The 27,577-nt window shown below is 40.9% G+C and overlaps 1 protein-coding gene across 3 annotated transcripts; it reads left to right on the top strand.

Annotated features, from left to right (window-relative positions):
• The first annotated feature begins 13,895 nt into the window (after positions 1-13,895).
• On the top strand, positions 13,896-19,515 carry slc39a7 (solute carrier family 39 member 7). 3 transcript variants are annotated; one of them, XM_051104259.1, is made up of 9 exons: positions 13,910-14,122; positions 14,705-15,010; positions 15,065-15,159; positions 15,926-16,094; positions 16,350-16,439; positions 16,600-16,722; positions 17,825-17,944; positions 18,029-18,225; positions 18,319-19,515. In XM_051104259.1, exons 2-9 carry the CDS (start codon positions 14,710-14,712, stop codon positions 18,571-18,573), a joined length of 1,350 nt encoding a protein of 449 aa, XP_050960216.1. In that variant the 5' UTR covers positions 13,910-14,122; positions 14,705-14,709; the 3' UTR covers positions 18,574-19,515. The 3 variants fall into 3 exon arrangements, with proteins under 3 accessions (XP_050960215.1, XP_050960216.1, XP_050960213.1); XM_051104258.1 differs by having other exon boundaries at positions 13,896-14,051; positions 14,705-15,159; XM_051104256.1 differs by having other exon boundaries at positions 14,705-15,159.
• Positions 19,516-27,577: the final 8,062 nt, after the last annotated feature.

The following is a 27,577-nucleotide window of genomic DNA, read 5'->3' as shown; positions in this document are numbered from 1 at the left end:
AAAATCTATAGAAGTCTATGGAAAGTCCCCACAATTCACAAAAACAAACGTGTGTGTGTGTGTAGGAGTGACCATGCGTGTGTGCTGTGTCCACGCAAATGTGTGAGCGTGCATAATGTGTGCACACACGCATGCATCTCCATGTGAGTGAGGATTAGTGTGTGTGTGTGTGTGTGTGTGTGTGCGTGCGGGATTAACCTCAGTGTGTGTCCAGCAGTGATTAGTCTGGTCAGTTGAGCTGTTGTGTATTCACTCAGGCCATTAGCATATTAATGCCCGTCTCTCTTGATCTCACTCCCTCTTTCTTTCTTTCTGCTGTTCTCTGTGTTGCTTTTTCAGTTCCATCTGCACAGATAGATTGTCACACTATACTTCTGATTTGAGGTTTTTTTTTCTTTTTCTTTTTTTTCTTTTGAATTTCAGATTCAGATTTTTTTCTTTTCAGTTTTTCACCTTGTTGACTGTTTTGATTAAACAGTTTTTCAGTTCAGTTTCAGCTCTTACGGTGCAGCTGCTTTATTTCCACATACTTTTCACTTCATCTTTAAACATATCAGTTCAGATAATTCATAAACTTGCAAACGGTCTAGAGGTTGCTCTTTTACTGTTAGACTTAACTGAGTTATGGTTCGTTTAATCATCAGTTTTGTCTTAAAGGTTTTCTCTAAACAAGGTTATGACAAATAAAAAATACAATACACGAACAAGGCAAAAATGACTAGTACAGCACTAAATTAACATCAAGTTTTGGTTTTTCAAAGCACAGTTTGAAGTCTGCAGGATTCACCTTTTTTTTTGTTTTGTTTTGTTTTGTTTTGTCAGCCACAGCTCTTTGCTTTAAAGTCATGCAAATGTTGTTAAAATTGTGATTATTAAACAACATTTGTGGGATGCTCACAGTTCTCTGCTGTCAGCTAATGGGTATGTGCCATGAAGATCTTTTTTTGTTTGTTTGTTTAATGTTTAATTTATATTTTTAATTAAAAATATGATTTCCATTTAAAGTTTAGACTTTTCTCTAGATCAGTCCCCCACTGTAACAATATTCTATATATGAAATAATTATAGAATTAATATTAAAACTGAGTTACAGTCATAAATATTTAGATTTTTAGTTGTTTTGTCTTATTTTAATTCATTTAAAGACATCTTGCCCCCTAGTGTCTCCTGAAGCTCTGCTTGAGATCCACTGATCTAGAAGAAGCACATCTCAAGAGAAACATCTGAAGAGCAAATGACTTCTGCCAATCCCCAGGTTTTCCCATTTAATCTCACCTGTCGTCGGTCACTGTTAGAAGCAAAGCATGCCAGAACTAAATAAATATGTGAAGCAAAGCCACCTTAACATCTGAATAATCCGAAGACTGAACCGAATCGCCGGAACTGGCCGAGTGTCTTGTTTTCGAACCCTTGTGAAACATCTGAAACCCCCGTTCGGCCCGTCCTGGAGACGTGAGGGACGGTCAGGAGCGTGATGTCCATCCACAACTCCTGCTTCACACAAGCACAAGAATTGCGTTTGGACAATCAGCACCAGACAGTCAATATCAAACCAGACACATGAACTGAGAAGAGAAGAGAAGAGAAGAGGGGCAGTGGTCTCTCCCTGCTGTGTCGGGGTCTTAATAAGTGATTGGCCGGACACAATAGTCAGCGGTGAGAGGGTCAGCGCTCCGGGCAGCTGCGCGTCACAATAGGATCCTCATGGCCTAAGCGATCAAAGCACACAGCTTTAGATAATAGCAGCGGCCAACGGCAGCCTCTTAACCCATAACTCAAACAGCCGCACAAAAGATCTGAGACAAATCAAACCATTCACCTTCTCTCGCTTTGACAGGCTGTAAATATGCTTCAGTCTCCATGGAGTTTGACTAAAAGCTGCTTCAAAAAAATCCCAAACGGTTTGATTTTTAACTGAACTGAGACCTTGAGAGAGACGCTTTCTTCCACAACTCATGAACTAAAGTTGTTGAAATTGGTAAATACTGGTAAAATGAATCCATCCATCAAGCTCAGATTCTCCAGAAACGTTTACTTGTCAGCTGTGGAAACACTGGATGCAGCGTTTTTTTTAAAACGACTCTAATGATCAGGCCCGCACGGCATCTGTGCCTGCACGGCTCCGGAAAGAAATGTCCACACGTGTTCCTTGCTTATTCATTTCGCCCCAAATCTGTGCAGGAAATGTGACGAAAGTCCCATCCAGATCACACCTGCTAATAACAAACGCACACAGTGACCTCAACACAAACCATTCTCTCTATTCGGCATGATTTTGCATCAAACCAAAAACTGAGCTCTGCAAACACACAACAGATTCTGAATGAGATCTGTTCAGAAACGACTACAGTGAAATGAAGAGTCTACTACTTCTCAGACGTTTGCCCGCATATAAGAAAACAGGCATCTTCTCTGGAGTTCCACACTATGCTTGCAGTCATGTCAAACGTATAAACACTTCTCATTCAGTTCTCACAAGACCGAATGACCTGCTATGCCTAGCCCTGCCCTCTTACTGTCTATCAACAGCTGAGCCGTTTCTTTCAGTGGATTCTCCTAAGAATGTCAAGAGAGACACGGAAAACGAGCTATGCAAGAGTGATGAGATATTCCTCAGGGAAGGCCTGTTTGGAAGAGAGTAAAGCGTTATGAGCTGAAGATCCGCGGGCCAGAGAGACAGATGTTCTTACGTCCTCCTCCGCGCGCCGCCGCCGCCGTTTTCTCCTCGGATCCGCTCCTCTCGAGCTCCTCAACTTCTTCTGTTCCATCCTGAGGCTGTCCCTCACATTTTGTGTCCCTTCTCTGGATTTCCCCTCCTCTTTCCCCCCCTTCCTCCCTCCTAACCTCCTTTTCTTCTGTCCCCCTCATTTTATGCAGGACTGGGGTTTCCTAAGAGACTCGAGCTCAATGGAGAAAATCTCCAGCGACACAATGAAGCGGGCGAGAGAGAAAGAGAGAGGGAGGAGGCCGCGCCGGAGCGCCGGAGATACAGATGCAGGTCGGGGAGTTGGAAATCTAGAGCCGGCGTGATTTCAGCTCCACGTTTGTCGGGGTTTGCACAATTTGAAGTCAGCGCTTCAGAATAAAGCGTTCGGGGGCACCGAACGCGTGGCGGTAGAAGCCTCGGCGCCGCGTACGGAACAGGAGCCCGAGTTCTCACGTCGTCTTGTTTGTTGTCCTGTTTACTCAATACGAGGGTCAAAGGGCAGCTAATTTCTCTGTAAAGGCTGGAAGTGTGTGTTTGGACAGCACCAGCTTTTCCACAGCACCCCTCAAGGGCCATAAACCAAGAAAGTGTTACACGAATTTCATGTTCATTTAGACCTGATTTACTCTCTGTGTTTGGGACTGTAGTCTCAGCTAAAGGCCGCTGCAAGACCAAATCATGATCTCCGCGAGCACATGAACTCAAGCGCTTCAGGCTTCTCAAGCTCAACGCCAACATAGCAGCCGTTTCTCTCTTTCTGGTTACCGTCATATCAGAGCGACAGGTCAAAAAGCATCTTCCTGAACACGCTGGTTAAAGTCAGTGAAACTGTGTTCATGTGGACTGTCTGAATGCGCATTTGAGGGAAACTGTCTCACAGCACTGAGTGCTTACACACCGCCACAGTGACACCAGAACACGTGCTGACGTTGTGCTTGTTCAGTATGTTTCTAGCTTTGGCATGGCCTCACCTGATTTGATGCTTTTCCCTTTTTGTGCATAAAAATAATAAAGACTCAAAGGTTCATTAAGTACATTCTGGCATCTATACACTAAAGATATTGGCCTTGAAATGTAGACATTTCACATCATAACTGTTACATCTGTTCATGTCCTCTGAATCTATAATTATTTGTCACTGCCTATGATGATTAAATGGATCCAGGTTTGTCTTTGTTGTTCCCATTTAATATTAATTGACTTCAGTGCTTTCTTGCAAAATATTGAAGAACAAAGAAAGTAAAAATCACACACAGAATTATAGAGGCAACAGCAATAATCAAAAGAAGAACATTTATTATCAAGCAAGAACACAAATAAGACACACTGAATTTGGGTGAATTTAGCATAGTTTACAATATTGCATACATTTAAACTCATTTAACATGCATTTTAGAAAAAAAGTAACACTTAAAAGTAGCATTTTAATTTGAGTGTATTCAATCGTTCTCTGCAATCACATTTTTTACCGAAAAAAGCGTTAATTCTCATGGGAAACTATGAACCTCAAACCGCCGCCTCGTGTTTCACTCGTAGCAGAAAGATGCCGTGACTGACTCCATAACCTGCCTATTAACAAACAGTACTGAGATTAGAGAACATACTTAACTTAAAATTAAATTAAATTGAGCGTCATAACAAATAAAATCGATTTACGTTACGCAAGGCAAAAGGCGTTTCCATCATGCGAAACAACAAACTCTCATCCTTATGTTGTGTTGCGTAAAATAATAGAGTTTACAGCACAAAAAAAGACTTTATAAACGAAACAAAATGTAAACAAATCTTTATTTCGCTGAAGGAGTGCATCAAATCGGTGGCACTTAGAACCGCTCTCTCCTGTACAGGACGCAAGAAGTACTCACTGTAACTCAGCAGCTGGGTTGTTTCGTCGGAGACAGGCTCAACCCAGCGGTTGGGTAGAAACAACATTTAATAACCCATTAAAAATGACCCAGCAGCTTAGTTACAGAAAAACTACCCAGCACCTGGGTGAAATATATTAAAAATAACCCAATAAAATGACCCAGCAGGCTGAACCCAGCATTTGGGTTAAAATAAATAAATAAATAAAATAACCCAGCTTTTTGTAGAGTGTAGTGTTGTCTAGCACATAAAGATATCGTTCAAAAGCATTTTAGAGAATTTGAGTCAGTTTTGTTCAAATCAGGAACGAGTGATTCTGCAAAAGCATCAGTACAGTTTTATATAAGTGTAATATTGCTGGTTGTCAAGAGTCTGATGTGAGTTAAACATTTGACAGATGTAATTCTTCAGATGTTTCAGCAACAGTGTTGAACAGAAAAGACTATGGCTTTAATTTCAATGAGCATCTAATCTGATTTCAGGAAGATTTACTAATAATATGATAGCATTCCCTACTGTGGTGCAGAGTTATTCATATGGTGGTACACATTTTGGTAATATTGTCCAGCTCTCAGCAGATTCAACAGGTAACAGCACATAAGCCATTTGTCAGGTTTGTGTTTGAGTTTCTTGAAAACTTGAAAACATTAGTTTGACAAGGAAGCGAATGGTTTTTTGCAGATGCTGCGTCTATGCCAGACCTCGTCCGATCCCACGATCAGAGGCGCTGGAGTGGTACGTGACGGTCATTGAGGAGCGTTTCGGCAGATTGTCCAGCTCTCGGCCGAACAAAGTTATTTCCACGGCTCCATCCATCTGTTACCGTGGCAGCGATGGCCTCGGAGTTGCCACGGCGAGGGCCGTACAAAAAGGTGTGGCGTGGGAACGAGTCCAGGGGTCAGGAGTGAGGGTCAAGAGGTCAGGGGTTACAGCCAGCTGGACAGCACAAGAGGAGGCCGGGGTGTGAAAGCTGGAGGTGGAGCCCGCTGGACGTTAACATTGAACCGAGGGGCCGCTGCGTGAAAGAAAGGGGCCCGCTGACCACCTCTATGGGAGCCGCAGCAGCCTAATCGAGCGCAGAGCATTTAACAGACAACTGACTGCCAGGAAGGTCCAGAGCTCTGTGTGTGTGTGTGTGTGTGTGTGTGAGACAAAAAATATTCGATAAACACATAAATCACAGACAAATGCTAAGTGGCGACACTTCCGGCACCCCAGAAAATAACACTTTGTTCAGACTGAGCTGAAAAAGGCAGAAGAGTACTGTGTGTGTGCTTAAAATCTGGAGTATTTTTGGCAATACTGTCGCCTCGGCCCTCGTGAGACGTGATTGTCCCGCAGCTGGTGTCCGTACATTTGCATTTCCCTCACACATCACCGATTTCAACTTCCAACGGTTCTTGCGATCGATTACATAACGCCACACGCTGGATCTTTGTGAATAAAAACACAATATACTGATAAAATATGCCTTTGTTTTTGTTATTTTTAGAAATTGCTTTGTTTACGCTTTGATAACGTTGCATTATACGTGTCAGGACGTGTGTGCAACAACCTGTTACACAGCTCACAAATAAAATGGAAGCTTAGTTTGTCTGTCGTCCAAAAACATCATGTCACAACATGTCAGACAAACGCTCTTTGCTGTATAATGATGAGCTTATAATTGGTAGAGAACACACTGTCATGATGTGGCAGCTTGGTCACCTGTGTAGATTTTATCACGTCGAGCTAAGAAAGATGATTATACATGGATAAATATGGAGTGAAGGTGCATAACTACAGGAGATGTGTATGATGTTGTGGACTGAGACTGATGTGGTGTCTGTGGTCTCTGCTCGATCTGGGTGGCAGTAATAGGATTACAGACGGCCGGCCTCGTCTCACTCCACGGGCTCCCTGTGACACCTTTTGTGCATCTTCAGCAACGCTGTTCACAGCTGAATCTCACGGACAAAAGAGCTCCGAGCATCATGGATAATCTACAAATACGCTTAACACTAAAGACAGATACGCACAAAGCGCTGCCGTGACGTCTCAATCGTCTCCGATTCACGGCCGGTCGTCCAGCGCTTTATACCATTCCTGTAACGGACAGACCTTGACGGTGTGTCACGCACCTGTAAGAGCCGAAAACGTTTCTTCAAATCATTAAAGAAGTATTTTTACTGTCGTACCGTGTTGAATGAAGTGTTTAAAGCAGCTGCACGTCTCCTCAGCTCATCAAACACGGCGCATTCGGCTCATCGCATCATCAGAACAGACTCCAGCAGCTCAAACTGCAGTGTCCGACAAGGAAGACATGCTGAATGTGCAGTGCTGCACTGTCAGACACAAATAAATGTGCAAAGATTAGGGGTACTAGACCCTCAAAAGGACACCTCTGTGCCTTCTTTACCAAAGGGTGCATGTATGCACTGTTTAGGGGTAAAGAGGGCACAAAAGTGTCCCTGTGACAAGTTTTTGTACGTCTAAAGGCACAGCTTTTGCGCACTTTTTTCGGAGAATGTGGTGCTCCAGGAACCACAATCTGTTAACTGTTAATCTGTTTAGACATGTTTTTGTTTTTTGAAGGAAATAACTATTAACCCATTAAACATTGTGAAGGACATAACTGAATAAACATGAATGAAAAAAAATGCATCTTGAGAGCATAGAGAGAATGATGCTGAGTCCTGTGTTGTTCTGCTTACATTACACCATAAAACAGCCTGTCAATCATCCTGTCACAGTTCACATTCTCACATACACACACACACTAGGCATTTTACTAAAATAAATGTTCAAAATTCTTCTTATCTTATTGGAGAGAAAACAAAAAAGCACATTGATCTGCCAGTCTTTCATGCAAGAACTTTCCTAATGACGCATTGAACAGTAAATGGTCAAACATTTGTTCTGCTACGTCCTGTTGATGCAGATGAATATAACACACATATTTTCACCAGGTAAGATATTTATTATTAAAAAGTCAGAACCTTTAGTTTTCATGGTGTCAATGCTACCATCATATTCATCATGTCTGTGGTTCTGTTGTAGGTAATATCAGCTGTTCGCATGTGCAGGGATGCACACTCCAAACATCACCAGAGGAACTATTGTTTCCAACCTGCACACTTATTCTAACCTCTCATATAATTAGGATGGATAGTGTGCACACTGGGTCACACAGGCTGACACTGGAGAGTCATTTTGGCATGTTTTGCTTGTTTCTACTCAGAGATTTTTCGCAGTAATGTAATTTCATAGCAGTGCAGTTCACTGTTAAACGTGATTATTTAAATTTAAAATAATGTGGGCTGATGCTTCAACAGAAGCATGTGCAGCAGTCGTTTCAGAGTTATCATTAAAAACCAACTGCACATTGTGTATTATTATCCTGGCATTCAATTAAAAAACAAATGATGTCTGATGTCTCTTTGGATATACTGTTAACCTCTCTCTTCACAGAAAGAAATTTGGCTGTGTTTTATTTAGCAGTTTACTCAAATCATTATTGGTCATGCACTGTCTGTGTTAATGAACAATAGCTCAAATCATGTGGATTATTATTTAGGGGTCAGGCTTATGATTTTCACCTTACAGATCATAAAAAAACAAGTTCTGATAGATCGAGGCAGAGTGCTCCATAGTTTGGGAGCAGCAACAGAGAAGGCTCTGTCTCCCCTACTTTTTAGTCTAGCTCCGGGAACCCACAACATATGTGTAGTCTGAGATCTGACTGATCTGACAGGATTGTGGACAGTAAGCAACTCTTAAAGACATTGAGGAGCAAGACAATTTACAGCTTTGTACACAAAAAACAACATTTTCAACTCAATGCGGTACCGCAGCGGTAACCAGAGACAGGTGTAATATGAAGAAATGTGTGACTGCCTTAAGCAAACAGGCAGCTGCATTTTGAACCAACCAAAGTCGATGTATAGATGAGGCCAGCAAGCCATAGTAAAGCGAAAATTGACTCGCAAAGAGATGGAAGCGTGTATTACAGTCTCAAAAGTCTTCCTGCTGTTTAGGAAGGGTTCATAACCTTCGCTAATCTACAAAGATGGTGAAAGCTGGAGCTCACAGTGGCATTCATACGTTTATCCAGCTTTAGTTCGCAGTCAAGTATAAAACCCAGATTTCTAGCGTCGTGGACTTGATACGGGGTAAGAGAACCCAAACCAACTGTGCTCAAGTCAGTTTTGCCATTTGATCCGAACAAAACAACTTGTGTTTTATCATTATTTAGATGTATTTAGAAGTTTTTTTTTTTTTTTTTTCAAGTTTCGAATTCAAGAAGACTAATTGAAGTTAATTGATCATCACGTTTAAGTAATATGTAGAGCTGAGTATCGTCAGTGTAGTATTGAAATATTGATCCCATGGGTAAAATATACCATGAAAACAATATCGGTCCCAAGGCTGATCCCTGGGGAACACCACATGTACAATGCGCAACAGCGGAGGAAACTTGCCAACGCTGACTGAAAATCTTCTATTGGACAGAAAAGATCGAGTCCAGTTAATCCAGTACAGTGCCCCTAATGCCAATGCAATGCTTCAACTTACACAACAGCATAGCATGGTCAACAAAATCAAATGCTGAACTAATGTCTAAAAGCGCTAAAGCCATAATATTGCCCGCATCAGCAGTAATTCAAATATTGTTAAAAACCTCCAGAAGGACAGACTCTGTGCTGTGCAAACTTTTAAAACCAGACTGAAAAAACGTCAAAAGTACCACTAATACTCAAATAGTTTTGCCATTGCAAAAGTACTATTTTTTCTAACATTTTCCATAAAAAGGGAGATTGGAAACTGGTCTCAAATTTGAGTGAACTGCAGGATCAAGTAATTTAAAACAAACCAATAGCCTCAAATGTTTGTTTAACAAACCGTGGCGGCACGACATTGTGAGGGGAAAAAGTGTATTTTCATTTTAAGGTTCATTTCTCTACACGTCTGTACAGAGACTAATTCAAATTCACTCCACTGAATATTGGATAAAACAGGATCTAAACAGGGCTTACTGTAATAGCTAACTGAGCCTTAACACTATTTACTTTATCTACAAAATACTTGAGGAAATTTTCACATGATAAAGGTGAAAAGTCTGCACTGGGGGATTCAACACAGAATCAAGAGTTGAAAACATCGCTCTGGAGCAATAAGAATTTTTGACAATGATTTCTGACAAATGTTTTGCCTTGGCAGCTTTCATCGGACACTTGAATCCACAGTCCCTTCAGTGTTGTTTTAATCTTGACACCGTATACCAGCACTGATAAAGACTGACAAAAGAGTTAGGGCTGAAGAGCAGGAGAGCATTTAGGAGCTTTCAGATCAAACCAAAGAACGTTTAGTGGATTGGTTTGCGGCTTCACGCAAAGGGTGGCCAGGCTGGACAGACACGGGGCGAGAGCCGAAAAAGAGCGTGTGATTGCAGAGACGGCCGCTCACCTTGAACTCTCGCGCTCATCTCGAGGACGCTCCGCCGACGGCGAGGAGGAGAGGGGTGAGCGGGCCGAGGGCGGCAGCGGGGTCACGGGGGCCGCGCAGAAGGTCGGGGGAGAACGGGACGGCCCGCCACATTTCGGGGGCAGATGCTCAATATGCAGATGGCTGTAATCGAATGGAGTGATTTTCAATTGGCGCTCCGATTAGCATCGGGACAATAGAGCCTCCCGTCTGCGGCTCTGGGGTCAGAGGAGAGCAGCTCTGAACTTGGAGGAGAGGGTCTTTCTGAAAAAACAGCCCGACTGGACACCGGGATGATTGATTGGACGTGTCTGTCACTTACTACAAAAGTCTAGAGAAGCGTTGGACGGTGGGAGGCAGATGAGGCTGTGCTCCAGTGCACACACGCACACACAGAAAAGACTCTGTGTGGCAAAGAAATAAATCAAATTTGATTCCAGGAGACTTTGAGGTTGGCGTTGCTACGCTTCTCCACCAGAAAAACGAACTTCTGTTCTGCTGTTCACAGTGCAGGGAGCTCAATAGCAGCTGTGAAACCAAGTGAATATGAAGCCATTCTCTCACACACCGGGTCTCTCTCTCGCGAACTCTACGTTCCGGACCAGACCGCGTTTATAGTGCTGGAGTCAAACCGATCTTTCCGGCAGTAGTTGTAGTTTCGATATGTATGTGGCAAAGCACAGGCTAGTCATGCTAATACAGTCCATCAGCACCACAGACACTCTTCTTCTTTTACCTTCCTACAGCACGCTGTGATTTACTGCACAGATGCAGCAGAACTAGCAGAACAACTTGGCAGTACAATCTGATTTTATGTCAAAACCACACCAGCTCTAGGATTACCACAAATGTGATGTGAGAAATGCTGGAGATCTCTGTTGTCTTGCAGTACATTTCTTTCAAGATCAGTCGTCTAACAAACTTGCTTCATGGTTATTTTACAACTTTTTTCTTTAACAAGTAACCATTTCTCCTGTAAACCTTTTTCCCAATCCAAATATCAAAATGTGTTTAACTGAACAGAGCTGGTCACATTTACGTGTCCTGTTACATCAGCAAGATCAAGATGCTGCCAACAAACACGAGATGAAGCCAGAAGGAAACTAACTACGTTTTGAAAGTTCAAGTTCACAGACATTTAAGACAGAAATCGTTTACTGTGTTAGACGGATACAGAAACGTGATTCTAAACAGAACCGTTTCCACATGTAAAGAACCTTTCAAGAACCAGCATTTTTCAGAATGACTTTTTTCTCCAGCAGTTTGTAATTAGCTGTTAACTAATATAACTCTTCTACAGTGTTTCCATAGTAATGATAATAGTGTTGTTTAAATATGTTTTTACATATGTAAACAAACAAACGAAGAAATGAAATTATTTCCCTTGAATTGAAAAACTTCACTTGCTGTAAAGTCAAAACCTCTGTGGTGGGAAAGGCCAAGTATGTAGTATGTTTCTCTTTGTTTCCTGTTTTCTTTCTTCCTGAGTTCCTGTTGGCCATTCGTTGTCAGTTCTATTCATTGTTGTTAATTAGCACACCTGTCTGTATTGGAGTTTGTGATCTTGTATATATGATGCCCTCGATTCTTTCAGTTCATTGTCTGGTGATTCTACTGAACTGAAACTTACTGTACAGCGTTAAGCTAAATCTAGTACATTTTATTTGTGGTTTGTGTATTCATTTGTGTATTGCTATTGGATATGTGTTTTTCGGTGGGGAAATACACAAGATGTGAATCCCTTGTTAGTGGAAAGGCCAGATGAGGGTCTGATAGATCCTTCTCCATCCGTCCAGAGCCGCAGAACAGACACAATATAATGACTATAAGAAAAATAAACTACCAGTGTGTAAGAGAAAGACAGATATACAAGATTCATCAAACAGAAGACCTGGATTCAGATGTTTTTAGGGATATTTTAATATTTTGGGGACAGCAAAGCATAAACATAAAACTTGGGAAAAAATCATCTGAAAAGTAATTACGTTATGCTCACGGTTTGTGAACAGAATAAATACAGTCAGAAATTGTTACAAATATTTGTTAAATACAGTTTTGTTTATCATGTGATGTTTATTGTTTTGTTTTGAATGTGTTTGTAAAGGCATCATTTAGGTAAAAACCCTTTTTTGATCTGTTTACTATTTGGTGATTTTTGGTGAATTTGTAGAAAGTCAAAAGTGAGATCAATGATATTTTTATCTGAACCAGGAAAAATCCCTGGTTTTCATTTCAGAAATCTGGTCACTTTATTGGCGCATTGTGCATTCTGCTCACGGTATATCGGTGGAACATACCAGATATACACACTGTCGGGGGGGACCTGAACCGAACCGTTCACTCCAAATACTACAAGCAGGGCATCACTGAAAGTGATTGTGTGTGTTTGTTAACAGAATGCTGCTGTCACTGCTGCAAATTCCCACATACACTCATGTAGCTTACCTGCAGCCGGTAGACCCCTGGGCTTTAGCCCGTTAAAGGCCACGTGTTAAGTTTTCGGAAGTACTTTTGTACTAGATTCCATCATCCAAAGCGATTAGGAACAGTAACCTTGGAGCTTTTTTGTTTTATAAAGAAATGTTTGCGTTCATAGTCATTTGCTGAGACATTTGTCTGAACGCACAGATGGTAAAGCTGAGATCTCTTCTGAAACTTTAGAGCAGTGGTTCCCAATCACGTTTCTGGAGGCCCCCATTCTCCTTGATCAAACACACCTGATTCAGACCATCGGCTCATTAGCAGAGACTCCAAAGAGCTGAAATGGGTGTGTCAGACAAAGGAGAGATGCAGAATGTGCAGTGTTGCGGGGCCTCCGGGAACGTGGTTGGGAACCACTGCTTTAGAGGAGACAAACGCGAGAGTACGCTTCTCATGAGAAACATGTGAGAAGCAAGAGGAATCGATGTTTATCTAACCTTGTTTCTGGCCGGGGAAATGTTATTGTTAAATGAGGTTCTGTTAAATTCACTTCAATGTTAATAATCAGGGATAACATCAATTTGACGGCACTGGCGCTGTCGGAGGAGAACAACGACACTGTTGTGACTATTGTCCCGCTTTAGAACTGATGGATTTTGCAGCACTGAGAGTAAGGACACTACTGTCTTCAGTAGAGCTGCTTAACACTGAACTTCTCACTGAATTTGCGTGGCAGCGCTAGAAGAGGGGCGACTATATGTAGGACTTCAGATGTCACAAACAGCACATTTACACTGAGCAGGTGATCATGAGCTTTGTGCAAACGAAAACGGTCTAGAGAATGCAGCTTCACACAGCTATGAAAACAGGGCCAATAAAGCCACAACGATGAGGAATAAACTCATCAAATGTTAAATTACGAAACAAAAATGCAATTACAAGAAATAAGAGATATAAAGTTGTAATATAAAGAAATAAATTCATGTTTGTTTGTTTGTTTTACCGCTGGCGTTACTCCGGTCAGGCTGTAACAAACACAAACATGTAAGGAAAAATAAAAACTTCTTAGAATGACTAGCTGGTAAAAAAGATTATACCCATTAGTTTATACATTTCTCCAGCTGAATCAAAGGTCCTGCAGTCTGAATGTCGTGTCGTGCGGAGCTTCAGTCCGCGCGCGCCCCCTGCAGCAATACAACTGTATACCTCACAGGAAACAGCTCAACGTTCGCCACCCAGTGAATTTATTGCAGCAACTTCCTTAACACCAGCCAACGTTTTCTGGTTCACCACTATGTACAAAGAAAGAAAGATACCTAAAATAAAACTAACGATAAACGGCTTTTAAAAAGGCGAGTATTTAACGTACAGTATTCGCATCCGGCTTGACGTGACTGTAACATCGCGTTGTTTCGTTGTTTCAGGTCTGTTTGAACACAAGGCTCTAAAGTCTCGCGAGAGTTCAGTGCGTTGACTAAATGCCACGTCGGTTTGAGTGTGAGCAGCATCTGATGGTCTTCTTGAATTGACCGACTGCGCAAAAAAAGCAACATCACAGCTTTGGCGGACTGTAACGGCGCTGGAGTCGTGTGCGGTGAGCGGACTGAGATTGTGACAGTGCGCGGTACAGGCGCGTGCGCGAGGCGTTTACAGCAGCAGCAGCAGGTATTCACGGGATGATCTTTTGTGAGAGCGACCGTGTGTTTACTGTGCTGATCACCGCTCGGGTCACTTTCTAGGGCGCTTTATTAGTCGTTCGCTGATGCTGGAGAGAAGGGTTAATCCTGGTCAAACAGACATACCGCGGTGATGAGGCCTGATCGATCGAGCGATGAAACCAGGGAACATCTTTCTCTCCTTCGGTTTCTGTGAAACGGCTGGTTTAGACTTGATTTAAGATGGCTGGACTTTGGTTAAGTTTCAGGTATCCTGCGTTTCGGAAAACCTGAGAATATCAGAGATTTTTAGTATGATTAAGCAAAAAGTTCAGATGAAGCACTCTCAAGGCTATAGTCATGCTCCTCGTTATTCTCTACTCCAAAATAGTGATTTGTAAAGGAAATGTCCTTGACAACCTGTATAACCACAATCACAGTAATAACCAGTAATCGCAGGATCTTGTTTACTGATGGGTGTGATTGTCATCATGTCCGCTTTGCAGCAGGATGTTGTTCTGATGTCACTTCTCTGTGTGAATGGACCTTCATTCATTCATGTGTGAACTGTGTGAGCATTGTGTTTGTGCAGGAGGAATGAGGACCTTCATCAGATCCCTGTTGCTGATCACTGTCGGGATGGTGGTGTGTCAGCAGACGCTCGCTCACTCCCACCACCATCACGGACACTCGCACGGCGGCGACGGCGGCTGCCACGGACACTCGCACGGAGGGGTCAAGATGCATCACGGGGCCAGCAAATGGAGCGCTGAAGCAAACCTGCCCCACGCTGAAGAGGAGCATCACGGACACGGACACGATCACGGGCACGAACACGATCATGGGCATTCACACGAACACGGGCACGATCATGGACACTCACACGATCACGGGCACGAACACGAACACGGGCACGATCATGGACACTCACACGATCACGGGCACGGACACGGACACGGACATTCACACACACATGATCAGGGAGCGGAGCGGCTGAAAGGCAGTGTGGAGGCAGGGAAGCGGAACATGGTGGAGCTCTGGATGCAGGTAAAACACCGCTGGATGAGATTGTCCTCTCCTGATATACTGGTGTAAATGCTGTGCATTAGTTAGCTATGGTTAATGAGTTGTTAACAATGGTTAAAATAACATAATCTAACTCTCTTAAAATGTGTTAACTGCAGTGACAATGAATGAAGTACTCACTGTTTGTACGTAGCATGGTAGTGTATTCATAATGAAGAAACGTCAACTTATTAACAGTTTGCAAATGATTTAAGTATTTTTTCCCCAGTGTACCTGCCAAGTATTTTGTTAATTATTGAATTATTTGTTTGCTCAAAAATGTTCTCAGAAGTCTCTTTGCTGCTTTTTTTTCTTGTCCTGAAATGTTATACTGAAAATGATAAATATTGTTTATTACCTTGCTACATGTAAGGCATCTTGTCACTTGAATATGAGGTTGAATTTCGTGCGGTCGTAAGTGTGCGTATGTCAGCTGTTTGACAACAGACTGTTTTCCGTGACTCGTGTAATCAGATTATGTCTGCTGGGCCGTCTGAAACGGAGCAAAATGATCAAACTAAAAATATCAAGCTGAACTGAATGGGAATTAGGTCGTGGGTGGATGTATATATTTAAAGCTTATATATTTAAAGAACACACAAACCACATTTATACAGGAATAGTATTGAGAACATTTAGCAAAACATGAAATGTATTTACTTCAGTCCTCAGATGCTCTGCAGTGCCTTTTTTAACCTCCAGGGGTCTGCGGTGCTTCACTGAGCTTCCCTTTCTCTCGTGCTTGTAGGCCGTCGGAGCGACTCTGCTGATCAGCGCTGCTCCCTTCCTCATCCTCTTCCTCATCCCAGTGCAGTCAAACACGGACCAGCACCAGAACCTGCTCAAAGTGCTCTTGAGTTTCGCCTCTGGAGGTTTGCTCGGAGACGCGTTCCTTCATCTCATCCCTCACGCGCTGGGTGAGTGAGCACGCCGCGGAGGTCCATACTGAACAGAGTACACTGTTTTCCAGCCGTCTGTACTGAATGATATAAATATATTAGCGTACTCTATTGTGTGAGGTGTTTACATCTATTCTTAGTTTTGGCAGTGTAGATTTTCTTCAGAACGCTCTATAGTCAGAAGATTTAGGCTTCTTTTGCAGGCAGATGTAGTTCTGAAATCTGCTTCACTAACCAGCCAAACCTTCACCCCTTGATTTCATCTCAACACAGAACCTCATTCTCATCACGGCCAGTCGCACGCTAGCGACGACTCGCACGGTCATTCACACGGTAGCGAGGAGTCGCACGGTCACTCCCACGGTAGGTTATTGTTCAAGTGTTTGAAGAAGCGATTGTTCTACATCTACGTTTTTCTAACCGAAGTTATAATGTGGTCAAATGGAATCGAAGAGTCAAATTTATTGCAAGGTGTTCTTTTCTTCTTTCTGAAGTGTCAATATGTGCTTGGTTTGTGTCTCAGGTGCTGCCCATGGTCACATGATGTCGGTCGGGCTGTGGGTGCTGGGTGGCATCGTTGCTTTTCTGGTGGTTGAGAAATTTGTTCGTCTTTTGAAGGGAGGACACTCACATTCTCACTCTCACGGTAAGAGTCCTCAACTAACCAGATGATATAAGGAATCCGGTCATAAAACTGGAGTTTACTGTGGAACGTGGAACGTCACGGAATTTGTCAAAGTTTGGATGAATTAATCAAAATTGCAAATATGGACTGGTATCTCTAATATTGAGCAGAAAGACTAGAATGTTCTGTGTGTCTCCGTGTGTGTGAATGGCACGAATTTACTACACGCAGACTGAAGCGCGAGACGTTGGCGGTGATTCCGTGAGGACATAATTCTCATTCTTTTGAGAGAAATTATCGTCGTATCACGTACACACAGAAATGTAAAGGTGTTCACGGCAGCCCGTCAAAATAAAAGTTTGGTTTATTACTATTGTTTAGTAGAATGCACATAATACTACTGCTACTATTAGTACTGAAGTTGTTCAAACTGTATTTTATTAAGGAATAATCACACCATATTTCTTTCATGTTTTAATTGTAATAGTAACTTTATTTGCCAAAAATAAAGTTTAATTTTCATTTGATTAAAAGATAAATTAAATGAATATTTTAGGCCTTCATTTGATAACCAGAAAAAATTAAATACTGTAAAAATAAACTTTAATCAATTAAGTTGTTTTTATCCATTCAGATAATTAGACATGCTTAAACAGAATTTGGTAACAGTAAAACAGAAGATGAGAAAACAAATAATCATAGGGCCCTAAACATGTCGTTTTTGTTAAACTTTTAATAAACGGATGTTAAATTGTACACATTTCCTATGTTTAGTTAGTTAGACTTGCTTTTTGATTAATGAAATGTCATTTAACCACTAAAAAAGGATGCCAGAAAAATTCAAACAGAAAAAAAGCGGAATCACTAAGAAACACTGAGATTATATTTGCATTTAAAGCAGTTTAAATAGATTCAAACACAGCTCTGTTTTGGTGGGGACTGACGAATATTTTTGATCTTCTGTCGAGATCTGCCACACTTGATGCAAGCAGCTGTTTCCACTGATGTAGAAGAGCATCGTGTGACATTGCAGCCAATCCTGCTGCTGCTAAATAATACCAAAATATAATTTCATTTCAACTGAAATATAGCATAATTTGACCCTTTCTCGCCATGTTTTCAGCTGCTCCAAAGGCGAAAGACAGCGATGGAGAGGATGATGACAAGAAAAGAGAGAAGAAGGGAGGCAAAGAGAAAAACTCTGAAAAGAAACCTGCGAAGAAAACAGTCGAGAAGAGTTCTGGTATGAAAAGCTCCAGTGTTTGTCGTGTTGACGTGCGTCAGCGTCGTTGTCTTGCTGACAGGAAATCTGTGTGTGTGTGTGCAGATATTAAGGTGTCGGGTTATCTGAACCTGGCTGCCGATTTCACCCACAATTTCACGGACGGTCTTGCGATCGGCGCGTCGTTCCTGGTCAGTCCGGCGGTCGGCGCAGTTACCACCATCACCATCCTCTTGCATGAAGTGCCACACGAGATCGGAGATTTTGCCATTCTCGTGCAGTCGGGCTGCACCAAGAGGAAGGTACGCCAAAGTGAACCTGCTTGCAAAAAGAGTTTTAGCGTCGACTTGGCTGAACAGTTCTTGCTTTACCTTTAACTCTGCTGTTTTCATCAGGCCATGTGTCTTCAGCTTCTCACCGCCATCGGTGCGTTAGCCGGAACCGCCTGCTCCTTATTGGCCGAAGGGGTGGGTGCCGCGGCGACCGCCTGGATCCTGCCCTTCACCGCCGGAGGCTTCGTTTACATCGCCACCGTCACGGTTCTTCCGGAGCTGCTGGTGGGACGCTCTAGCTTCTGGCAGTCGCTGCTGGAGATCCTGGCTCTGCTGTTCGGGGTGGGAATGATGGTGCTGATCGCCGAGTACGAGTGAGGGACGGCCGGAGCCGCGGTTGAAAGAAGAACCTTTACGATGAGGTGAAGAGGCCGACTCATGGTCGCCTCAACCTCTAGAGACTGAGAGTGTGTTGAGATGAATGTTAACAATGACCACAGAAACAAAACAAATAAAAAACCCAGAATGAATGAATGAGAGAGAGAGAGAGAGTGAAAGAAAAGGAAGTGCTGAACTGCACTCGCTTACCCAAAGACCAACGGGAATGGATCATTTAATCATTTTAGGCACAGGAATCAACCTTCCCAGGGACCAACGGCTAGAAAATCACGTGCGGTTCTTTATACCGACGCGGACCGGATCGGCACGTGGAGCCTCGCTGAAATTTGACCATTGTGATCTGTGTTTGTCAGACAAACGCTCGTGTCTGCAGTCGCTGAAGCACGGCTCCGCTCATCAGTAGACTGCTTCTCTAGAAATATCAGCTGTGTTACAAGATTAAATCGTTTATTGATTTTGCTTTTCGCACAATAAAGGTTCATGTGATTCTTTCTTAAGCAGCGGGAGTTTCTTTGATTCCTCTGGTGAAATATTCAGCTGTGTAGCCATTACTCGGTGACAGAATGACACCGTCCGCTCTTTAACACACACACACGCACACACACTCCACTGATTTCCCATGAGTCTCTCAGAGAAATCTGCAGCTTGATGATTCAACTCATTGGTGATGGGTTCTTCAGAATCTTGTTTGCTGAACTTCGGTTTAGTTTTAGTGTTTAATTCTTTTTCTTTTGCCTGTGGCCATAAGCAGATGTTTAGATCATTCCTTGAACTTATTGAAATGTTCAGTAACCTCCATCAATAATGTAAACCCTTGACATTCTCACTGAGTGTAAATCAAGTGTATCTCTTTACAAACAGAAGTGGATGCAATGTTTTGTTCGATTTCAATTCAATAAAAGAGTTGTGGTACATCTCTAACAGTCTATTATTTTCAGAAATAATGTTATTATTAATCTGCGTCTTGTCTCGTGACTGTCGTGTTTGTGCTGTGGAAGCTTCTGTCGCATCTGTAATCATATGTGGCAATAAAGCTCTTTCTGATTTCTGTTTTCAGAAGGACTCTGAGAAAGCGTCTTCTCGTAGGATCAATCCTCCTGACGTCTGAGGAGAGAACAGTTGTTTTGTTCTTCACAAGAAAAGCGACACACGCCGACGTCGTCTTCCGTCGGGTGCAACACGCATGTTGTTTTGGCCTTTACTCCAGGCCGCAAACGTTTCTGTGTCTTGATGGTTTTATGCATATAGTCGTGTTAATCGTGTTCTATGTGAACACGTTCTGCCTTTTTTCCTCAGGTTTTAGGGGTGTTTTTCTTGAAAATCGTATTTAAATGTGGTGGGCAGATGTGTTGTGTGTGCACTGCTTCAGTGTCACATTTGAGTAGGAGGAGAACATTTGGCACCAAACTCAAAATAACTGCTTTCGACAGTTACATTTATATCACTCATCAATATATTCATAAACAAATTTACTATGTATAACAGTCGAAGGACATTTGACGTGAACCCAAAAAAGCTGCGTCTACCTTATAATCTCTTGAATATGAAAACACAACAAACAACATATCCATTCGTCTTAAAGTGGTGGGGCATAGTGCAGAACAAAGTGCGACCATTGTGTTAAACGAAAATGAATAAAAATAAACTGAATGAAGGGGGGAAATGTGCATACAGACAGTTTCTTTCAAAAGACATTCAGAATGGGAAGCGATGTCATGCGTGTGTCCTCCATTCCCCTTTTCTATCTCTCTTCTCTCGAAAGGCGTTAAACGACAAATAACCTTGATTTATTAACCCGTTAGTACGGTATACCCCATTTCCCCATGATGTATGGACTTAGAACCAACTATAGCTGGCACACTGACTTTTGACCAAGTGTACACATGACTCTGGATCTCTTGTAAGATGTGTTTTGTTTGGGTCCTTCAATGCCGATTTCCTGCAGAGTTCAGTTCCAACACTGTAAGACGCCTCACCTGCCTCTAGCCCTAGTGATCCTGAACACCTTAGCCTGTTCAGGTCAGTTCCTCTGACCTGCATCTCTGATGTAGATATGTATATTCAAACAAAAAATACTTACTAGTAACAGCAACCCTTTTGGAGGGTTAGCCTTTGCTATGCTTCCTGAAAGTAGGGGTAGGAAGTTGACAGCTTCATGTGACAGGAAGGAAGTGAATGCCTTTTTTTTTTTTTTTCTCTTGAAATCCTTTGTTTGGTTGTTTGCTTGCATGTTATTGAGACATAAGACGTGGATACTGTCTAGAAACATACTTACAAAAGGAAAATGACAACTATAAGCGGTGGCAACTGCAGTTTCCGGTGTCATTTCACAATTCGTTCTTTTGTTGTTCTTAATGAATTTGATAATTGATCAACAAGCCATTGATTAAAATTAAGATTTTATGTACAAATGATACAAAACAAAATTTGTTCCGACAAGGACTTTTCCACAAAACAAAACGTACGCAGTGGTCAGAAATTGTGTCTGACCCCTCCGTTTCTCCCAGCGTATTCATTAACGCACCCTTCGTGACATTTACAAATGACACGGTTTTCCTTTCATAATTAACAGATTAAACTGAAACAAAACATTTTAGCTCATTTCACACAAATATTTCTTAATGGAGTTTAATTTTTATATTTCCAAACATGTGTCCTGCACAAGAGCAAATTTATACCATCAAGATGATTTATTCACAATGAAAAATGACAAGTCATCATGACAACACTTTTTTTTCTTCCATTTTATTGTAAAAGAAAAACATCTATCTATATTTATTTACCTATCCATCTATCTATCTATCTATACACTTGAGTTGTGATTGGTCAGATCTGCAGTCCGTATAATGGAAGTATAATGATGTGTTTGCAACTTTCAACCATAATCTTGTTTTATTACAAACATTTTAAAAACACGTCTACAGGTCAGGTTAGGGTCAGGGTCGTGTACCTAAATACTAAAAGTGTGTGTGTGTGTGTACCTGGTATTTATCATGTTATGGGAACCAAATGTTCCCACAAGGATAGTAATACCAGTACATTTTGACCTTGTGGGGACATTTTTAGGGACATTTTTTAGGTCCCCGTGAGAAAACAGGCTTACAAATCATGCAGAACGAGTTTTTTCAGTAAGTAAAAGCGTACACGGTCTCCTGTGAGGGTTAGGTTTAGGTGTAGTACAATATAAAAACCATTACGCCTATGGAATGTCCCCATAAAACATGGAAACACAACGTGCGTATAGTATAGTATAGTATTTCTTCTTTCCTTTCTTGAAATCAGCATATGAGAATGATTTGTGAAGGATCATATGGCACTGAAACTGGAGTAATGAATGGAGTAATTCAGCTTTAATCACACAACTGTATTCATTACTGAACACTGAGTCTAACTCCGTTTCTCAAAAATAACTTGTAATGTCCATAAAAACTGTCTGTCAAAAATATTTGCAAATATAAATACATTTCAAATGCAAATGTACATATTATACTGTAAACAAAAGAAAAAAGGTAGAGCTCAAAAAAGAACACTGAAATGAAGATGATGGAGGGATATTTCTTCGATGTGATTTTGCAATGCGTTTACGGCTCAGTTGTCTTGTGATAGAGGGACAGAGAGAGAAAGGGGAACAAAAGAAGCAGAAACCCCCTGAACCACTTCTGCATTGAGTTTCATCACTGAGCAGTTACCACACACCTACACTTACACGCAATTACATCATTTATTACAGAATAAATCATGTCAAAATGTGTAATTCAGTTTATTTATAAAAATGTTAAACGGCATCATAGCTATTATAACAACTTATGATTTTAAATCAGTATTAAACCTCAGAACGATCTCAAAGTAAAAAGTGGTGCTGAAGTCTGATGTTGTGGCGGTTGTGCTTTAAAATTTAATTTTTCTAATCTTAATTCAAGTGATGAAGGATTTTGAAAGTCTGACAGCAATCAGTGCTGTGTGCTACTGATTAATGCTGCCAAATGTTTTACATGATTAACAGCTGAAAACATTCAGTAAAAATGTAAAAAAAAAAAAAAAAAGTAATCACATTCATTTAATAAAGCAATACTTATTACATTTCTATTAGGGTCACTTGTAATCTGTAACCTATGACATTTCCAAAGTAACTTTCCCAACACTGCTCATCAGGGATGTGAAAGTGATCCGGTGACAGGGATGCCTTTTGACTTGTCCCTAATGAAAGGAGAAGTCCCACTTCCAGAACAACAATTCACAAATAATGTAGTCACCCCCTTGTCATCCAAGATGTTCATCTCTTTCTGTCTTCAGTCGTAAAGAAATTATGGTTTCTGAGGAAAACATTTCAGCATTTTTCTCCGTATAATGGACCCGATTTTGAACTTCCAAAATGTAGTTTGTATGCAGCTTCAAAGGCTCTAAACTAGTGTTTCTCAACGGGGGCGTTCGGACAGCATCGGGGGGCGCTGGAAGACGAATATTTTTGAAAGGGGGCGTTGAGCTGTTCCTGGGGGGCGTTTGGTCAAGACGAGTTTACACCAAAGATGTATGAGCTGAAACTCGCAAAAGAAAATGGTCTGCGACATCCTAACGCTGTCTCTACACTGGATTCATCAAAACGCACTTTCTATATCTATTTTCAACTTGTCGGTAGCGCAGGCGCGTGGAATCCCGCAGCAGAAACAGAACGCGGCACCCGTTTACTGCAGCGCTCGCGCTCGGTTGTTACTGAACGACCGATTATAACGGGATCGATGTGCTTTAACACACGTGTGGCGCTGTTCGCGGTCAGTGTAGCAGTGCTGTTCGCTGCTAGTTTACACCAGTACTTCCGCTTCTAGACCTGACGGTGCATCATTTCCTTACCAACGACTTCAGCACTTCAGTGTTTGCTTGACTTTCTGTAGCGCAGCCGCTGCGCCAAAACAATAGCAAGCATTTACACACGATGAAGCAAGAGATGTTTTTTCTTGTTTAGAAAAAATAATATTAATACTTTTTGTTTGCTGATTGGCTGCGGTTGGTTTGAATACCACATTTCTAAAGAGTTTATTCAAAGCTCACAAATATAGCCTAATTTATATCCACGTTGTTGTTTTTTTGCTCCTTTTTTGCTTCTAATGATAATGACACTTCAAATGATAAATCAAAAATGTGATAAATGTCATGTGCTATTCAATGACATTAAAAAATAAATATATAAAATGATGTATGAGCTGTTTTGGGGGTTAAGATATGCCTTCATGCTTTCAAAACGGGCCTATATATCATAAATAAAATATAGCCTATAATATGCACTACCATTAAAAAAAGTCAGTATGATTTGTTAATGGGTTCATAAAAAAAGCTTTCATTTGTTTGTTAAAAAAAAAAAACAGCTTACAGTAAAAACGGTAAATCTAACATTTAAAAAAAAAACAAAAGCTTTCTATATGAATATATTTTAAAATGTGTTTTCTTCTCATGCTAAGCTACAGTATATTACTACAGCTTTCAGTGTCACATGATCTTGCAGATATTATGTTGATTGTTGCTCAAGAAACATTTCTTATTATTATTATAGATGGCACAACACACTGACAAAAAAAAAAAAAAAAAGATTTTAAATTTAATTGACTATAACAAATATATAAATCAGGACAGCACTAAAATAGTCACTATTTTGACCCCAAAAATTGTGAAATGCCATAAAATTAAGAATATGTCATTTGTTCTCTTTAGCCTTTATTTAATTGACTTAAGTACAGAAAAAGATCCAGTGTTTTCACTGGCCAACTTAGTTTTATTTTGTTAATATAAACACGTTTTGAGCCGTGATCCAGCTCTGCTTGTGAAGACTGAGAAGCTCCATTTATAGCCAAAAATGATACCTTCACCTGTTACCAATTCACCTGCTTGCGGTGTTTCAAAGCAGCTGTTCTATAACCTTTTCACTTTTATTTTGCCTCTGTCCCAACTTTTTTTGGAGTGGGATGCATACTTCAAATAAATAAATAAATATTTTATGAATAAATATGTTTATATTTACAAAACACACAAAAGTTGGTCAGTGAAAACTTTGGAAATCTTTTCTTTGTACTTTTGTCAATTAAATAAAAGTTAAATAGAATGAACAAATCACAGATTTGTTTTTTTTTTTGTTTGTTTGTTTTTTTCAGAACTTTCAAAGTAAACTTTGAAATATTCTCACAAAATCTATGAAATATAGTAAAATAGGGCTTACATTTCTCCCATTTGCATGTGGAAATGTGGGATTTACTCACCAAAATAACAATGTCCACTATGTCATTTTTATTTAGTCTTTTTCAATTTGGGGCAACAAGATATATCCGCATCTCAACCACCAACATGCTTAAAAACTGTGTAAATGAATGTTATTACACTTATTTTAAAAGAATTTACTGTAAAAAAGTACTTCACTGTCTTTTTTGATCAATTCAATGCATCCTTGAAATAAAGTAATTTCCTAAAAATCATAATGACCCCATACATTTGAATTACTGTAAATACAATACCAGTCCTCATTATAAACACAAAATAATAATAATCAACTTTAATATTCGGTGAGGACAATTAGACTACGATTTATTTGATGGGGTGCGGCGAGGGACCTGGATAATGGGTAGGGGGGGCGCTGGCCCAAAAAAGGTTGAGAGCCGCTGCTCTAAACGATCCCAGCCGAGGATGAAGGGTCTTATCTAGCAAAACGATCAGCCATTTTTTTTTTTTTTAGAAAAATTAAGATTTGTATACTTTTTAAGCACAAAAGCTGGTATAGCACAGGCTATGGGATGCGCGTCCACGACGCTACGAATTAGTAATGGGTCGTTCTTTTAACGATTCTTTTATATTGAACGGATCTTTAATGTGACTCGGGAAGAACGAGTCGTCTCGTGATTCGTTCAGTCGTGCATGCGCAACATCCCGTAGATGTGTTAGGAAGTAACACATAACATTTTAATTACATTTTGCTAAAATGAACGTAATGACTCGACTCAAAGGTCCGAGTGGGAAAAATGATCCGAACTCCCCATCACTACTACGAATCACGTGTAAGTTCATCATCTGTGTACTGAGTATGGCGAAAAACTCCTTAAATCTTATTTTCTCCTACAACTTCAGAATCGTCCGACATCGTTGTACCTTCTTGTTTGTAAACAGCGTTTGACTTACTTACTTTCTTAGTCTTTGCGTGTTCGCTTTGTAAACACTGGGTCTGTAGTTCCGCCTGCGTTCGGCGTGACCTTTCGACGTGATTCAATAGTACGTGAATGCGCATCCCAGAGCCTGCGCTACACCGGCTTTTGTGCTTAAAAAGTTAATTTTCTGAAAACAATGAGCGATCGTTTCGCTAGATAAGACCCTTCTTCCTCGGCCGGGATCGTTTAGAGCCTTTGAAGCCGCATTTAAACTACATTTTGGAAGTTCCAACTCTGGGCACCAATGAAGTCCATTATATGAAATTCTTTCCTCAAAAACCATAATTTCTTGATGAATGAAGAGAGAAAGACATGAACATCCTGGATGACAAGGGGGTGAGCACATTATTTGTGAATTGTTGTTCTGGAAGTGGACTTCTCCTTTAAGCCACTGCTTACCAGTCCGGGTCAAAACACTCAACCGTGATGCTCCACTAACAGTTTTGTTGAAGATCTTCTTCATCACTTGGACTGCTGTTCTGTCAGGTTAATGTATAGGTCGGTGTGGTCGGGGGTGCGAGCGGAGCGTGAGGCTTTGACTGCAGCCGCAGTAGCAGAGAGAAACGTCAGAGCCGCCAGTCCAACACCGCCGAACATCAGCACGCGCTCCGTCACGCACGCGCGCGCGCCACCTGAACGTCAACGCACACACACGGACGATCACAAGGGGTCATTAGCAGCGACTCAAAGTCATCTCTAGAAAAATTCTGAAGTTCTGAAACATTTTCTTACGAGTCTCTTAAATGATCTAATGTAACTAATGCAATACGTCTGCTTAATCTTAACTATACATGTGTACATCTTTTTATCTATTCATCTGTTTTGTTTGTTAGTTTTTAAACGGAAAGCCAATAGCAATATCTGTCGTTAATTCAGTTTTATTTATTTATTTATATTTTTGTACGTAAAGTATGAGACGACGAGATGATTTTCTGAGGTCATTAATTGAGATAGTTGAGTAATATTATTTCAGTACTGTCACTTTACAAACATTCATGATGAAGAAGTGAAGGAATAAAGGATCAAATGAATGATGCTCTGCCGTCGGACATTATTACATAGCCAGTAATTTCACCACAGAGAAAGTATTTCCCAACTTCACTAGCATCAACAGAATTAGCAGTGATTTCAATGAAAGGCTGATATTATTGAGCAGCATTTAAATTGGTTCATTCTTTTCTGACTCACCTTTGACACATTTAGTCAGATCCTCTTGGTTCTGTCCATCAGCTGTGAAAATTACACAGAGAACAGAAGTGTGAAATGCAAAGAGGTACATTGCTGTCCTTGTTTATTCATTATTATCAGCTCTAAAATAAACTCAGATATTCTGTAGAAGAAAAGGGCTGTGAAGTGTATGTGAGTAATCTGCCCTAATATTACACAGAAAAAAAATAACATGCACATGTTTAGCTTTAACTTAAGGTTTTGGGAAAACACTTCAGCCATTTCCACATGGCAACTAGCCACCGATTGCAGGCTCAAAAGAGTCGTTTCCTGTAGGAGAGTGTCATTTACCCGTTTCTGCTGTCGAGGACAATAATCTTATAAAATAAAAAAACAGACTGTTATTTGAAGTTATTTTACTCACTTTAATATCAGAAGAGACACGTGTTATGTAACCTCACCTAATGAAATTATTTGACAAATACATGAAGTATTGACTCAAAATGTTACACAATCTTTTGCTTGTTTTTTTTAACCCGGCCTGTGTTTTTCCCCAAATCACTGTGAGTCTATAGATCCTAGAGACCCTTGTGATCTTCTCAGTGTTTTACCATCATATCTTGCATGTCCCACTT

This window comes from Labeo rohita, unplaced genomic scaffold (genome assembly GCF_022985175.1).
Source record: "Labeo rohita strain BAU-BD-2019 unplaced genomic scaffold, IGBB_LRoh.1.0 scaffold_66, whole genome shotgun sequence".
NCBI classification, from domain to species: domain Eukaryota; kingdom Metazoa; phylum Chordata; class Actinopteri; order Cypriniformes; family Cyprinidae; genus Labeo; species Labeo rohita.
This window is presented reverse-complemented; position numbering and strand designations above follow the sequence as displayed.

Excerpts from the sequence above, each read along its gene's own strand:
- slc39a7 (XM_051104258.1), top strand. The coding sequence starts at position 14,710 with ATGAGGACCTTCATCAGATCCCTGTTGCTGATCACTGTCGGGATGGTG. Across the intron at positions 15,160-15,925 it reads TGGTGGAGCTCTGGATGCAG|GCCGTCGGAGCGACTCTGCT; the intron begins GTAAAACACCGC and ends TCGTGCTTGTAG. Across the intron at positions 16,095-16,349 it reads TCTCATCCCTCACGCGCTGG|AACCTCATTCTCATCACGGC; the intron begins GTGAGTGAGCAC and ends ATCTCAACACAG.